Here is a 14978-nt window from a genome sequence, read left to right on the forward strand (position 1 = left end):
TTCTCAAGAATGTTTTAATTCGCTTCAGGGTGGAGAAACAGCGCTCAGACTCAGCTGTTGTCATGGGTGTAGTAATCAGAATTTTTAATAACTGCATTGTCTCACTAAATGCTTCTTCGAGATTGTTTTCAACGAACAATTTTAATAAAGAAATTGCCCCACTTGAACTACAGAATTCTGGTCTCTCATAAACAATTGAAAGCTCAGTGCGCAGTCTTTCCTTGTTTAACATGGGGTACGCTTGGACAGTTGCATTCAGTGCATCATTGGGAAAAGACTGTCCATGTGTTTGAAATAGGTCACTCTGCAACAATTTGGCCCCCTCCAAGTGGTTAGTAAATGCAAAGCGTTCTTGGGCTTGTGTAACTATAATATCACATACTTCTTTAGCCAAACGATTCAAAGTGTTCATATTTGCATTGCGACCTGAAAAAGTTGCCTCTGATGGAAATTTAGCTTCCAGATTGTCAGTGCTTTCACGTACTCTGCCAATGCACTTGATAAAAGTTTCAGTAGCTTTCTGCACATACACAGAGTCAATGTCTCGCTTCTGAAGCTGGTTATATAAAATGTCGACATGGGGCATTATGTCATTGAACAAAAAAAGGAAGAAAAGGAACTCCTTCTCTTTCAGAGTTCGAATGAATCCCTGGGCCTCATGCACAGTAACCCCCTCAAAATCAGTCCGTCTTTCAATAATTTTCTCAAAGCATGTACGGAGTGCTTCCCTGTGCCGATATATTGCTTCCACTACCCGAATATGGTAGCTCCAGCGAGTGCGAGATGGTTTTGGAAGTCTGGAATCTGAAACCTCATCTAGAACTGCGGTTCTTTTTGGAGAACGAGAAAAAAATGTACAGAAGCCAGAGATATCCAAAAAGAAAACTCGAGCTTGTGAGATATTTGAAACAGCCTGTTCAATGATGAGGTTAAGCTGGTGTGCATAGCAATGTACATAATGTGCATTTGGATACACTTCAGCTACTTTCTTTTGGACTCCACCAGACACCCCCCTCATTACACTCGCACCATCATATGTTTGCGCAATTACTTTTTTTTTGTGGCAATCTTCAGGGAATACTTTGTCCAATTTTTCCATTATGGCAGTAGCAATGGTCTGCGCACTAGAGTCTTTCAGATCAGAGAATCCATAAAACCTTTCAACAATTCTGTATCGTTCATCAATGTAGCGATAGACTAGCACAGACTGAGTCTTAGTGGAAATATCAGTTGTATCGTCTGCCTGAATAGCCACATAATCAGTGCATTTTAACTGCTCTACAATGATCTCTCTGGTGACCGTGAGCATGCAGTCCAGCAGTTCATTCTGAATTGTTTTTGAAGTGCCCTTGAATACTGTTGCATTTTTTAAGTGTAGTTCCATTGCACTGTCTATGCTGGATACAAAATCCACCAGGCCTCTAAACACACCAGGATTTAAAGAGTCTTCAGTTTCATCATGGCCACGTAAAGCCAATTCAAACGCACCACAAAAACGCACACAGTCTATTAACTTTGACAAGATGTATCGGTTTTTATCCACATCCTCATTATGCCTCATCACGCTCCGGCGATAGGCATCATCCAACTGTGTTGCAATGTTTACACTTCCCAACATGCGCAGCTGTAATATATTCTCAATATGAGATTTGCACGATTCATGTCTCTTGGTTTTTTCTGACAAATGCTTTAAGTCAGTGACTCCGGTTTTTGTCCAGGCCGTTTCACCTCCAAACAGCAGGCAAGGGAAGCAGAACAAAGACCGCTTAGCAATGCTACCAGTGAGCCATGTCTTCTTTTCATACCACACCATGGAAAATGTGCGTGTGTAAGCCTTTCCCCTATCTTTTGCGGACTGTTCAATTTTTACATCTGGCCGATCAGGCCCTAGTCTTTTCACCTCCAGTTTTTCACTGTGTGCGAGTCCGGAAAATGGTTTTGAGAGTAATTGGTCCACTGAATTCATTTTCAGCAACAGTGACACCTGTTAATAAGCAAAATGATTATGTACATGTATATGTAGATGGGATCATGTAGTCATTGTTAGGTATGCTCTTCAATAACACAAGTATAATTAGTCGGTACTAGACACAGATAGCGTCTGCAATTATACACAACTCTGCTGTACTTATCATCGACCAGTACAGTTGAGTATAATTGCTGATGTTATCTATGCATGCGTTAACACACATGCCCATTAGCAAATGTGACACCAGCCACACAGTACATATTGCAGCTTGTTTGGCAAATGAGTACTTATGGAAGAAATGAGGCAAGTTTGTTCTGTTAATACTGTTCTAAAAAAAACATTGTTTAGAATGTAGGGAGATTTTTCTGACTGCATGACACAACCCCAACCCCTCCCAAGCACTGTGGGAGCAATGGTGAAGATTAGAAAGAAGGTATTCTGATGTTTGAAAGACTGTGGGATTTTACAGCAGTAAAACAAATTACTGTATACCATTCAACTGGATGATACCAGGACATCATGAGGTAACTGGGAACCACCACCCAATCCTATCCTTCGAAAAACAGTTTCCAAATGGACAGGTTTGCTTCCGTTGAACCATAAGCAGGCCTTTTTGCATTATATGTATGACTTTCGATTTTCACATGCCACCCTCTCAGCTAGTCATAGATGCCATTCTGTAGTCTGTACTGTTCATCAGATTTTCCCCCACCTCATTGATCCCCACAAACATGGGCTTCTTTTCAAATTTTTTTTAAACAAGATAGCTGTGTGCCTTCTTTACTACAGATGAACACAAACAGAGTTAGAGTGCCCTGAGCACCAAACCCTACAAAAGACTCATGCTAGCTCACCTCGTTCTGGAGAATGGTCACTGCAATGAACTCCTTCGCAGGCTATGGGAAATCCAAATCCCGGAAGGTGCACTGTGGAGGTTGAAGTCTGATGTTTTTAGTTGCACAATTGCCCTGGACTGGTTGGATTTGTTCATGTAAGGTGTTGCTGATGGTCTGTAAAGAGAAAGCGAGAGACTGATCTGAGAAAGGGCAACATAGGCTTAGAGCAGTATTAAAATGGTTTTCACACATGAAGGAGAGAGAGTTAACTGCTTGTAACATTGAAGCTGCACCAGAATAATCATTAGTACAATGTGTAAAGAAAGTACCAGCAACTACCACCATGTGCCAGTCATCAGTTGTATAACGCTGCAATATATACATTTTTGTAATGTTTTCGTTCTGGGGCTTTAAAAGTGCGCTTTGCGGAGCTCACATTACAAAATTAATTTGCTGCAGCCCTTCAGGCACCCGATTTATAAGCACTCTGCGTGTCCTTCGCTGAAGTCCTGTTAAAAACAGCATTGGCAAAGCCACTGAGATCCTGTTCAACACAAGCATTGACAAAGCCAACATTTTGGCCTTGTGCATACGGTGCAAGCTTCTGCCAGGCACTGCTATTAGATCATGATGTCCAGGAACTTGCACCATGTTTCTGCTTCTAGAACAACGGGTAGTTAATTCTGCTACAGCTGTGTCTGGCAAGTGGCACTGTGCCTGGCAAGTGTAGCTGTGCTACAGCTGTGCCTGGCCACAACAAGGAATGAAGGGATGAAGGTAGACAGATCAAGCAAGCACAACACAAGGCAGTGAGCCGAGGTCAAAGGGGAAGGTGGGTAAACAGCAAGAAGAAGAAGCACAGGCTGACAGTTAATTACACATGCACATTTAAACCCAGGAATGAAAAGAATATGTTGCTATTTGTGAAAACTTCAGACTGCCAACATGGGGGCAGTTGCTCAGGGCCCCTCTGAGGCTCAAGGCCCCTTTCATTTGAAAGGTTTGAAATGCCCTGACGCCGTCCCTGCTTTTGATGCTACTGCAGCTCCTCACTGCGGCTCCCACCCGGGCTTCCGCCTGAGGACTTGGGATTTTAAAAGGCTTGAGAACTTTAATGATTAATAGTGTGCCGTGCCATCATGAGATATAAACCCTTCAGATGGTTTCCGAACAGGCTAAATCTATGAAACATACACCCGCGGGCTGTTTTTAATGAAATGGCTGTGCAAGTTCACTGCCATGCGCTGCGCAGCTAATGGCTGCACGAGGAAGCCTTGCAGCAGTCAGGCTGCCGTGCGCCAAACTAACGAGCACCAGCAAGCTTCTAGTAAGACCGTTTTTCGGGGGTCTTTCGTTTTTAAACATAACATCTTTAGTGATTATGGAATGAACACACAGATGACATCACACGGATAATGACTGGTGCTGCGACCAGAATACCCCATGCGAGGTCATGTAAGCTATTTGCTAGCACTTTAAAATGGTAATGGCCAATTCCAGGGAAGGACAGAGGCATGATATGATATTTTATTTATAGCGCGCCTGTTTTCCTTTAGGGAAGAGTGTTGATTGTGCTAATTAATTTACTCAGTTCTCATAGTGCTTACCAGGTTTCCCTGTTCTGTGTTGTTCATGAATAAAGCAAACAAACAGTAGGCAGTATTGTTTTGAATAGTACTACTTGCCATATACTTTTTTTGGGTGTTAGTTATACGCACTCAGAAGAGTAAAAACAAGTGTTGCGATAATGGAATATATACATGACTGACAAAGAAACAAGTGACATGTTTTAAATAATTGATATAAATGAAATCATATCCCAAACAGGTCAATTTCTCAAGCACTTAAAGATACATGCCTGACTCGGCGTGCCTGATTCTGTAAGGATACGGTCACTGTGTCTACCAGTTTATGAGTGTGCCAGCCACTGCCAGACCATCCATGCGTTAAATTGTATTGCGCACTTCTCACTCTACAAGTTGAGGCTCCAGCCAAGTGGAGTCTCACTATCGTTTGTAAAAGAGGACTGAATGAGGGGAGATGGTAGCACGACGACCCTTCCCCATCCCAAAAATACATCCCAGGGGCAAACCAGGCTGATCTGAGGTGCTGGGGTCTCCTGAGGCTTGAGATCAGCCCTTTCTACCCAGGCCAGGTGTCCAGTGGCTGCCTAGGATAGCACTGGTGGCTAAGCCAGGGTACACCTCCTAGGAGAGGAGTCCCACAGCAGACGACGTGCAGTGCAGCCAGGCCTGCCTACTTTTAGAAAAAAAATCCCTGAGTGAGCTGTATGCCCATATCCACACAAGACTCCGCCCAGTCACACGAGGCTCTGCCAAAGTGTCAAAAGGATAAACTGTGTAGAAAACTGCATCAAATGAAACCACCCTCAAAAAAACTCATTTACCATTTCGACAGGGACCTTTTGCACCTGGAAAACCTTGCACTATTCCAGATAGAGGCATTTTTGCTCACATGTGCAGGCAGGTCTTCTCAGCTGAAGGGAAAGGGACCTCCAAACATCATTTTGAAATTTGCGCCCAGACACCATTCCATTCAGAGACGGCCTTCCAGCCTCTTTAAGTTGATTCTGGGAATATACCCTAGTTTCCCTGTTATAACTACAAGACTACTACGGGTCCCAGAATGCAGTTCTGTCATTTCACACTGGCATGCATCTTGTTATGCAGGACGAAAAAAAAATATGCAATGCCTCATAAAGGGTAAAAACATTGTTTTCATGTCAACCATGCAGACAAGGCACAAACTAGTATGGATTGTTAGTCTGGTATTTACTTTAGCATAGATGCAGATTATGGGGCTTTTAAATGCTAAGCAGCCCATCCCAATGAGCTGTGGCTTCACAGAGAAATTGACCATTCCCATTCACTTTTCTGCTAATGCCTTTAATAAGAAGTGCCAAGTGGGTTACTTAAAAGAAACAGAATGAGGGGAAAATGCCCGCAGCCTGGATAGTCCTGCTGAGACATCTAACATTTTATCACGCCCTTGATCAGCGCTTCCCTGGCAGGAACAAATACAGGTAACCCTCTAGAAAATGATTGACAATTTTAAAAACACCCTTTTTTAGGGGTGCAGGTGCAGCAAGTGCCGCCATAGCCGCTTCAATGTTGACTGCGCCAGCCCATCTGAATCCCCGAGCCGCAGCAATTCTGAGCCTGGTCACTGGTGTGATAAAACAGAGACTCCACACTCTTCCCAGAGAAGAGCGTGAAAACCCTGAGTCTGCGGGCTAAACTCAGAGGTTAGGCAGGTATGAGTGCAACTGTATGCAGGCTTAAAGTACTGCCAAGTTAATTTCATCCTTATTTTTCATTTTGAATGTAACAAAGGGGCGTGAATGGCACTTAGGAGGTAAGTACATCTCCCCCAAAGTCACTTGCAAGGAATGGAAAGGTATTTTGGGGTCTTCAGGGGGCCCCTGCAGCAATTAGCCAAGCATTGTTATGTGGTTTACCGTTTGGCATTGACATCTAACGGAAATATTGTGACACCAGTATCCCCATAGAGCAATATTAATTTTCTGCCTAACTAATGTCTCTATTGAGCCACGATATTGAAGTTTGTCTGTCTTGCTATAAGTGATGTTTGGGGCCATCAGTACTGGGCACTGGAAATCCGCTGAAACTGGCATGTATTGGTCAATCACACTAATAGCCAGTGGCAGGTCAGTAAAATCAAATATTCTGTGCCTTATCTCCATATCTGAAGTGGCACATTTTTTAAATTAAAATGCTAAGCTTTTTGTTGTAAGGGAAAAAATGCAATACTGGGTTTTCCTGTGTTAAATATTGGATTGATGATTTCCTATGGGCCAATGTTTAGTTTGTTTATTGTCCTATGCGAGCCAACTGCAAACACAGTCATGCATAGCACCCCAAGTGGATAAAGTAGGTCTGATCATGCTCAACTTTGGACTTATCGCTTAGTGTGCCTCAGAGTTTGCACTCACAGCTAGCCATTGGCATTTACTAATTGAGCTTGTATTTAATTAAGGGAGTGAGTGGCTTCCTATGCCTGCCTCGTAGATTGCAACTTGAATGTTTTACCCTTGGGTTAAGGGCCGAGGGAGTGGGAAAGGGATGTAAAACCATAACGGAAAACCACAATAAGCGCAACAACTGCATGCAAGGGAAGTCGGAAAAATCAGCAAGTTCCCAGAGACTTAGTCACAGACTCATATCACAAATCAAACAGTTCCTTCAACAAGTGTCAATGGATCTCAAATTAGAGAGGTACTATATGAAGGATGAGCAATGTTCAGTGATGTTGACCAAGATGAGGGAGAAAGTGCCAGCAGATCTCAGGTTTCTAGTAGGGCAGTATTTAAAGAGTTTCCGTTAGTTGTAGCCCAAAACGGGCCCCAGTAGGCATGGGATATGATGCACATGATTTTATAAATGACCCGATTTTGCAGAATGGAAACCACACCATCCACTTCCCCATGCACCCCGGGAGGTTTGCGACTATGCCCTTAGTCTCCGGTTCACTGCTGGTACCACAGTGTCACACCAGGTAGGCAGACGGGCTGCCTCGATGCGCAAACATTGTTTTCTTTGGGCTTTGTCTTTCTTTTGGTTTCCCATTGCCATAACTCTACATCTGATTGTCCGTTAACCAGTGTCTACAGAGGGCGACGATAGGCAGCGGCGTCTCATTAAAGCGCTCTGCAAGCAAAGCCGGCGACTGATACATGTTGGGAGCAGTTTCTCTTGTGGAGTCTCGCCTGCATAGCTCCCACGCTTCCCTCTGTGGGAGCGCAGAGGAACATGAAGGTAAAGCAAGCATGCCTGAGGCGTGCACGGTGTGGATGTGGGAGCTCTGTGCACATTCCTTTTTGAGCGTGCATGAGTGTGCACAGAGCATTGCTGAGAGTAGTGGGTATGGACGGTGGAGGGTGTGGAGAGGCAGTGGCGGGTGTCGCCGTTCCTACTTCACTGTGTTCCACATGTTACTGGCAGTCTGCACCACGCGTGTCAGGAGTGGGAACATGCCTCTGTTATGCACAGCATGGCAGAGGGGGTGCACAGTGTGGATGAGGGTGATTAGAGCATTGTTCAGTTTGGCCAATGGCGTGCAGAGCTGGAATGGGGGACTTGGGGTACAGATAGTAAATTAGCACCGCTGATGGTACTGATTATGAAGGGGTGCAATCAGCGAGGCTGCGTGTGTGAAGAGCATGACTGATCATGGCTGATGGAGTGATGAGCGAGCGTGCGCACTCTGGAGGGTATACATAGATTATGTATACCCTCCAGAGTGCGCACGCTCGCTCGTCACTCCATCAGCCAGATAGGCATGTCTGATGGTATGAGCAAGGCTATGCAGTCAGTGTGGCTGGGTGTGTGCACGCTACGCATGGCTGATTGTACAATGTGTGTGCATCTCAGCCGCGACCACTCCGGGCCCCGGCGCATCTGCTAATTGTGCCGTTTTATTTTCGGCATTTTTCGATTTCGACAAAAAATGCCGAAAATATAAAACGGCACAAGTCACCAGCAGGGAGAGCCCTGGCAGAGCCTCTCCCTGCCAGGGCTCTCCCGGGTGACTTGTGCCGTTTTATATTTTCGGCATTTTTTGTCGAAATCGAAAAATGCCGAAAATATAAAACGGCACAATAGCAGATGCGGAGTGGTCGCGGCCCGCTGTATGGGCAGCTGCAGCAGTGCAGCAGCAGTGCACGCCTGCCTGCCCTGGGCCTTGCGTCCCGGTCCGGCGTGGCCCAAGGCAAGGCCCTTGGGCCACGCACGGACCAGGGGTAAACAAAAGTAGGCTAGGCCCAGGCCGCAGGCGGCCCCCGCCGAGCTGACTGCCGTCAACTTGGGGCGAGCCTTGTGTAGCGGGCGGCCCGCTTCTAGTACCGTCTCGCCCCAAGCTGACGGCAGTCAGCTCGGCAGCAACACTGAACAACGTGTAGGCCCTGGCCTACACATCGTTCAGTGTTGACTGGGCCCTGGCCCTGGGCTGGCCGTGTGGTGGACCACATAGTTTGGGCTCGGGGAGGGGAGTGTAATAATGTAAGTAACACTCCCGTCCCCGGGCCCAGAGAAGAAAGGGTACTTACCGGTCCGCAGCGGCGCCTGGTCACTGGGTGGGGCAGCAGCACACTCGTGTTGTTGTCAGTAGAGTACGGCTGGAAAGAAAGAACTTCAACTGAAGTCAGCAAACAGGGTGTGAAGGCGCGCAGGCGCGCGCACGCACGCACCCTGCATAGATACAGTAATCTCATTGGCTGTTTGTCAGCCAATGACATTACTGTATCTATGGCAGGGGAGGGGAACTGCGCTGTTTGCGCACATTTCATACTGGCGGGGCCACCCCTGAAGCGCCCCGCCAGGCTTCTAATTAAAGAGGCTACGTAGAGTGCGTGGAGCTACGAGCTCCACGCCTCTACTATAGAAAAAAAATTACTAAATTGGGTCGCGCCCCGCGGTCCCACTGTGAATGCCGGGCAGGCCTATTTCCTTGCCACAGCGCCCCCACGCTGTTGGCAAAGGAAATGCAGCAGCACTAAAGCTAAAAGAGATTCAATCAGAGAAGTTCTCTGACTGAATCTCTTTTAGCTTCTCTCTTTTTTTGGGGGGGGGCGGCGCCCGGCCGCCCTATCATAGCAGCCGCCACTGCTTGTTTACACAATCTATTAGGGGTGACAACCTTCGCAGGATGTCATTCCCTAGCAAACAAGGGGTGCCCTCTAGAGTCACAATTATTACCGGGTGCTTCACCTTGTGTCGCCCAATTTTAATGTCCAAATCCGCAGTCCCCTCGACGGGAATTTCCTTCCCGTCGAAGTTCTGCAGTTGTCCAGGAAGAGGGATGAGAGGAATTTGGTATTTCTCCCCCCTTCCCGAATTCAGTTGGTCAAAGGCCCCTTTTGACAGAGGGTAGCTTGGGATACAGTGTCCACCAGTGCCACAATTGTACACTGCCCCTGTATCTGGACCGGGGCATAGAATCTTCCCTCCTTCTCCTCAAGGGGGCACAAATAATGTACATTTTTGGACAACTGGTGGGTTAGTTTCTTGGTTTTGGACACTGATAGGGAGGTGATTTGGGCAGGATTCTGTTTGGAGTCTTGGGAATCTGAAAGAAAAAGGTGACAGCTATATATGGGGGAAGTTTCGGGTTTCCCCTGGTCCTGGTTCTGGGCTGCCCCCCCCCCCCTTTTGGAGGCAGTCACCCGGATGGGTTTGAACCAAGGGATTTTCATGCTGATGAGTCTGGGGATTGATGATGGGCGGTGCTAACTCAGTCCCCACATCTACCCAGTCTGGATTTGGATCCTTTGGGACCCATTTGACTTTGGGAGGAGTTCCCCCATCTCTGAAGGAGAAGATCCTTTTCCCAGAATCCTCTGTGGGCCCCTCTCCTTCAAACTGGAAGACTTGTACCTTCTCCTCGAAATGGGTCTTTTTGGCCTATTTATTTCTCCTAACCCCTCTCTACTCCTTGGGTTGCAGACTTTCAGGGGCAGGAGATTTTGGTTCTGGTTCCTGGGTTTCCAGGGGCTTTCTACATCTGGTGAAGAACGCTTTCTCCAAGGCTTTACACCGCCCTTCCCCTTGTGCCTCCTCCCTGAGAATTGGTGGGTTGTCGGGGTTCTTCCCCCGTCATTGCTCTGGAGCACCAGGTCCTGGGTTTGAGGCATTCTGCGCCGCCATGCTCATCTGAGGGTTCTGTTGAGCCCTCAGCATGTGACCCAGATCCTGTGCCATGTTTTGGACCTGGCGCTCTAGTTGTGACACCCGCTCAGGCTGGTACAGGGTCCTCATTTCTCCCCTGGGCTGATCCCAGGAAGGGTAGCTATCCCTTCTCCCAAAATACCCCAGCTTAGGAAAGTTTGGGTACCCCTCCACCCTTGGCCTCCCCTCTCCCGGATTGGGTTGTTTGGGCTCAGGAAAGTGGGGAAAGAAGGATGGATTGTTCTGGGGGTTCAAGTTTTATGGGTACCTCGGGAAGAAATTCTGTCCAGTATTTGGGGCATTACTGCCCTCCTGGGGGAAGTGAGGAGGGAAGTTCCCTGGGTTAGCTGTGGTCTGGTTGGATCCCCCCACCTCCTTGAGCTGGAGTCCTCCAGACACAACCCAAGATGTGTCTATTGCCCTTTTAGCGGGGGCTGATGTAGTCAGGGGAGTTAGGGGTCCCATTTGTGGGGTTGCCTCCCTGGCTCCCTGTTTGTGATTGGCCAGAGTGCCTTCTCGGCTTGGGGTTGCTTTGATTCTGTGCAGGCAGGTTTTTAGGCCCCCCATCTCTAAATCTAAAATGGGGGCAACCTTCACCTCCGCCACTTTAGCAGCAGCAGGGGTGTTGGTTGTTTTGGGGCTTTTTGGATTATTTTTGTTTTCCACAGGCTTTTGCACCTCATAAATGTGTGTGGCTTGTTCAATGACCCAGTCTAGTGATCTTTTCTCGTGAAATTCCCTCACTAGCTGGGTCATGATGCACTTGGGGAGAGCATGGAAGAAAGTATTTACAAACTTTTTGCTGTCAGTGCGCACCGTTCTAGTGGTCTGCGCAAAGGCACGCTTTAATTCTTGAACCAATTCTTTTGAGGCCTGATCTTCCCCACATTGCAAGTTGTAGGCTGCCCTGCGAGCCTCCTGAGGATTCCTGTGACAGAAAAATGTTTCAAGATGGCCGCCCTATAGGTGCACCATCTAGAATGATTCTGGTCCTCCAGCCCTGCAAAGAAGCTGGAGTACTCGGGAGAGAAGGTCCATTTCACATATTGAATACAGCTTTGGCTGTCCTTCAAATGGAAAGTTTCCATCATTTGTTCAAAGAGCGCAAGGTGCTCCCAAACTCAATATTTTGCGTTCTTATGATAGGACGTGATGATGCGCCTAATGGCCTTAATTTGTTTTAGGGGATCCTTGAGCAAGGCTCTTTTGACCTTGTTGGCTTTTTTTTCGGGTGACCCTGGTCCACTCCTCCTCTGACTCAGAGGCAATGCTACCAGAGGTGCCTTTCTGGTCTTCCAGGCTCTCCCGGATTCTGCGAGCCTGGGAATGGCTGGCAGAATGTGGGGGCCTAGTTTCTTGTGTCCTGGGGCGCTCAGAGGGGTCTTCTGATTCTTCCTTGCACCCAGGATTTGCTGAGTACACCCCCACTGTCCTAGCTGGGCAGAGGTTTTCAGGATGCCCTTAGTGGGCCTACTCTCATGGAGTTCCCCACTAAATTTTACAGTACTTGGGAACCCATACCCAGATGCCCGCCCATTCATTCCTGTGAGGTGCTGATCTATGAGCCCCATATTCCTCATTGGATTGAAGTCTGCCATCCCTGTGGCCCTTGGCACATGTGCACTAGTGGATATGGGGGTGGCAGAGTCCAGGGATTGGAAGAGATGAAGGCCTCTGGTACTAGGGTTCCTGAGGTTATGCTCAGGTATTTTCCTTTCCCAGCAGACCTCATCTCTCTCAGCCCCTGCTCCCTGTTGCCATGCATGAACCTGAGCTTTCTGTTCCTCTATCAAGGACTTGATAGTCTCTATCAATTGTTCTTGCATAGCTACCCGTCTGTGGAGCCTGCCATTTTTCTCACAGAGAGACTCATTGTCTCGCTGTGCTTCCTGTGTCATTTTAGAGTACTGGGCCAGTTTTTGCTGCAGGAGGGTTACCTCCTGAGTCCTGTCCTTACTGGCCTGGTCCTTCTTTGCTAGAGCATCTTCCACCCTCCTGGTGTGCTCTAACAGTTTTTCATGGTCTTTTTGGAGGTCACCCAGTCCCTGAAGGGCCAGGTGATTTTCTTCCATCTTCTCTTTTAAATAACTGACCTCCTGGCCTAAGGTGTCCCTTTCTAGAATAAGAGTACCCCTCTGTGCAACCAGGTCGTCCCTATGTCTTTGGAGCGCACCAGCTTTCTGGCGCTCATCATCAAATTCTGCCTGGGTGTCCAGGTCTTTGAGGATTCATTTATTAATTTCTTCTTTTTCCTGGTCTAGGCGGTTTTGCAGGGTGACTATCTGCTCTGCGCATGCTCTATTAAAGTTTTTTTGCTGTTCCAGCTTTTTCTGGCTCTGTAGTAGAGAGTCCAATATTTCTTGGTACTTCTTCTGCAGCGCCAGCACTTTGGTATCCTGCTCTTCCTTCTTCTGCTGCAGGATACCCATATCTTCTTTTATTTTTATCAGGTACTGCCTGGTTTCATTTTCCGATTCATGGCTCCTTTGTAGTCTTTGCTCTGCAGAGTCCAGATCAGTTTGGGCTTCTTCTAATGATTGTAGTTGCTTGTTTGCCAAATCTAGGTTTTCAGCATATTTGTCCTGTATTGCTCCAATGTGGAGGTACATATATGCCGCTATTTTGGCAATCTTACTTTGCTCTTCTTTTACCTTAGCTGCCATAACTCAGTGCCATATGTAATGGACCCTGATCTTGCCATGTATTCAATCCTGTTGCAGTGGCCTGTTCTTTGATTGCCTGCAACCAAACATTCTGATCCTGCTCTGTCCATTCACCCCTGACAAATAGTTTGTGCAGTAGGTGTTATTTTGCCATATTGATTTCTACCAAGGTCACCATTCCGGAAATATGAATTTCCTTTCTTACGTACAGGAGTTTATTTTAGTTTTGCAAAACAGACCAATTCCTTAGAGCGTTCCTTTTGAGGGGTGCTTTTCACAGTGTAACACAGTGTGGTAGCCCAACAGGGTTTATGTACTCCGTCAGTTAGCACCCTGTATTAGACTGTCACAAGTGGTATGTCTAATTCAGAAATCTCAGACACGAGCCCCCAATCTTGTAAATGATTTCAACCCAGCACTTCACCTAAGTCAATGCCTAGCGTGGAATGCACAATTGAAACCCTTAATTATTTATTTATGTCTATAAGTTATTTTATTTCTGAATGATGTACCACTTATATCACGCCCCTCTCTTTGAATCCCCCCACCCGTCACACTGAACCAGGAAGCAGGCTGGTTTGCAAAGTTAAAATATTTTTTTAATGTATTTCACAATATATATATCACACTATTTTAATTGTTATACAATGATCACCAATGGGGTGAGGTCACACTAACAATCTCTTTAATCTCAAGGAGTAATGATAGGAAAAATAATGCAGCACAGAAATAATACTTTTGTGTGGGTTCAATCAAAATGCAATGTGATTACTCTTTCCCCCTGCACACTACTCAATCCCCCAATATGCAATAGAAAGAGATGAAAGGAGAGAAAACAGGTTTCAGGAATACAGAATTCAATAAAATAGTATCAATCCCAATTTCCCCCAGCAAACACCAGAGAAAAACAGAATTGATTGCAAACTTGTGAAAAATGGTGTAAAGTTGGCTTTGCATGAATGGTAAAAACACTGAAAATGGATTTAATTCACTGAAATTGTTTCAATACTAGTGGGAGCCGCTTTGTATGGTTTCAGACAAACACTAGCAATGATTATAGAGTAACTAGCAAGTTGAAAACTTAATTTTGAGGTTGGGTGCAATGAACAGCTATTTCACACATTATAGATTTGAGCCAAATGAAAAAGTTGCGGCAAACTTTTCCGCACGCGGTAAGGGCGATTGCGGAAAAACTATAAGATGTGTGAAAAAATATAAGTTGAGATGCGGTTTTGGGTTCATTGGAAAGCTTAGGATGTTAGCTTCAAGTAGACACTTACATTTCTAGCATACACGCTGAAGAAGTTATGGAGGTTTTTGTGGAGGTCTTTTTTTTCAGAAAGAGGCAAAATTGCAAACAAGAATGCTCTTTTAAAATTACAAACAAGGTTTCTTTACACTAGGGGTAGACTATGAAGATGCAAACTACACAACAGCGCAGCCACCAGCCCAGGATATCTCTGGATGGTTTTGCCTGCCTAGACACTCGCCTTTCTTCAGAACATATATATCAGTGCAAAGATGATTTTAACACTACTAGTACAGAAGATAATAGGGATGAGATGTAGAGTTCAGGCAACACAAAATTTTCTAGCAATGCAAGTCTGGATATAATAGAGAATGGGTTTGGATATGGATGACTTATGGACAATGCATATGCTAGTGACAATCCTAGACTATGGATACTCACTACCAATATTTGGACAGCACCGTCAGGGATACAGGTCAGTCAAGATCTCTGGACAGGAATTCTGCTAGACACACCGGACTGGACTCAAGGCGCTCTGGTCTGCAATCAGCAAGGCAC

The 14978-nt window shown here is 46.2% G+C and overlaps 1 protein-coding gene across 1 annotated transcript in view; it reads right to left on the bottom strand.

Moving 5' to 3' along the window:
- The window catches only part of LOC138515160 (zinc finger MYM-type protein 1-like), a 32984-nt gene extending 29907 nt beyond the window's left edge, over positions 1-3077 (bottom strand). The window contains exons 1-2 of the mRNA XM_069630154.1: positions 2824-3077; positions 755-1984 (exon numbers count right to left, since the gene is read on the bottom strand). Of these exons, the coding sequence (XP_069486255.1) occupies positions 755-1966 (1212 nt within the window). The 5' untranslated portion in view covers positions 1967-1984; positions 2824-3077. The remainder of the gene's footprint in view (positions 1-754; positions 1985-2823) is intronic.
- Between the last annotated feature and the right edge of the window lie 11901 nt (positions 3078-14978).

The sequence above is a fragment of the Ambystoma mexicanum genome, chromosome 6q, assembly GCF_040938575.1.
Source record: "Ambystoma mexicanum isolate Mex_15411 chromosome 6q, UKY_AmexF1_1, whole genome shotgun sequence".
NCBI classification, from domain to species: Eukaryota; Metazoa; Chordata; class Amphibia; order Caudata; family Ambystomatidae; genus Ambystoma; species Ambystoma mexicanum.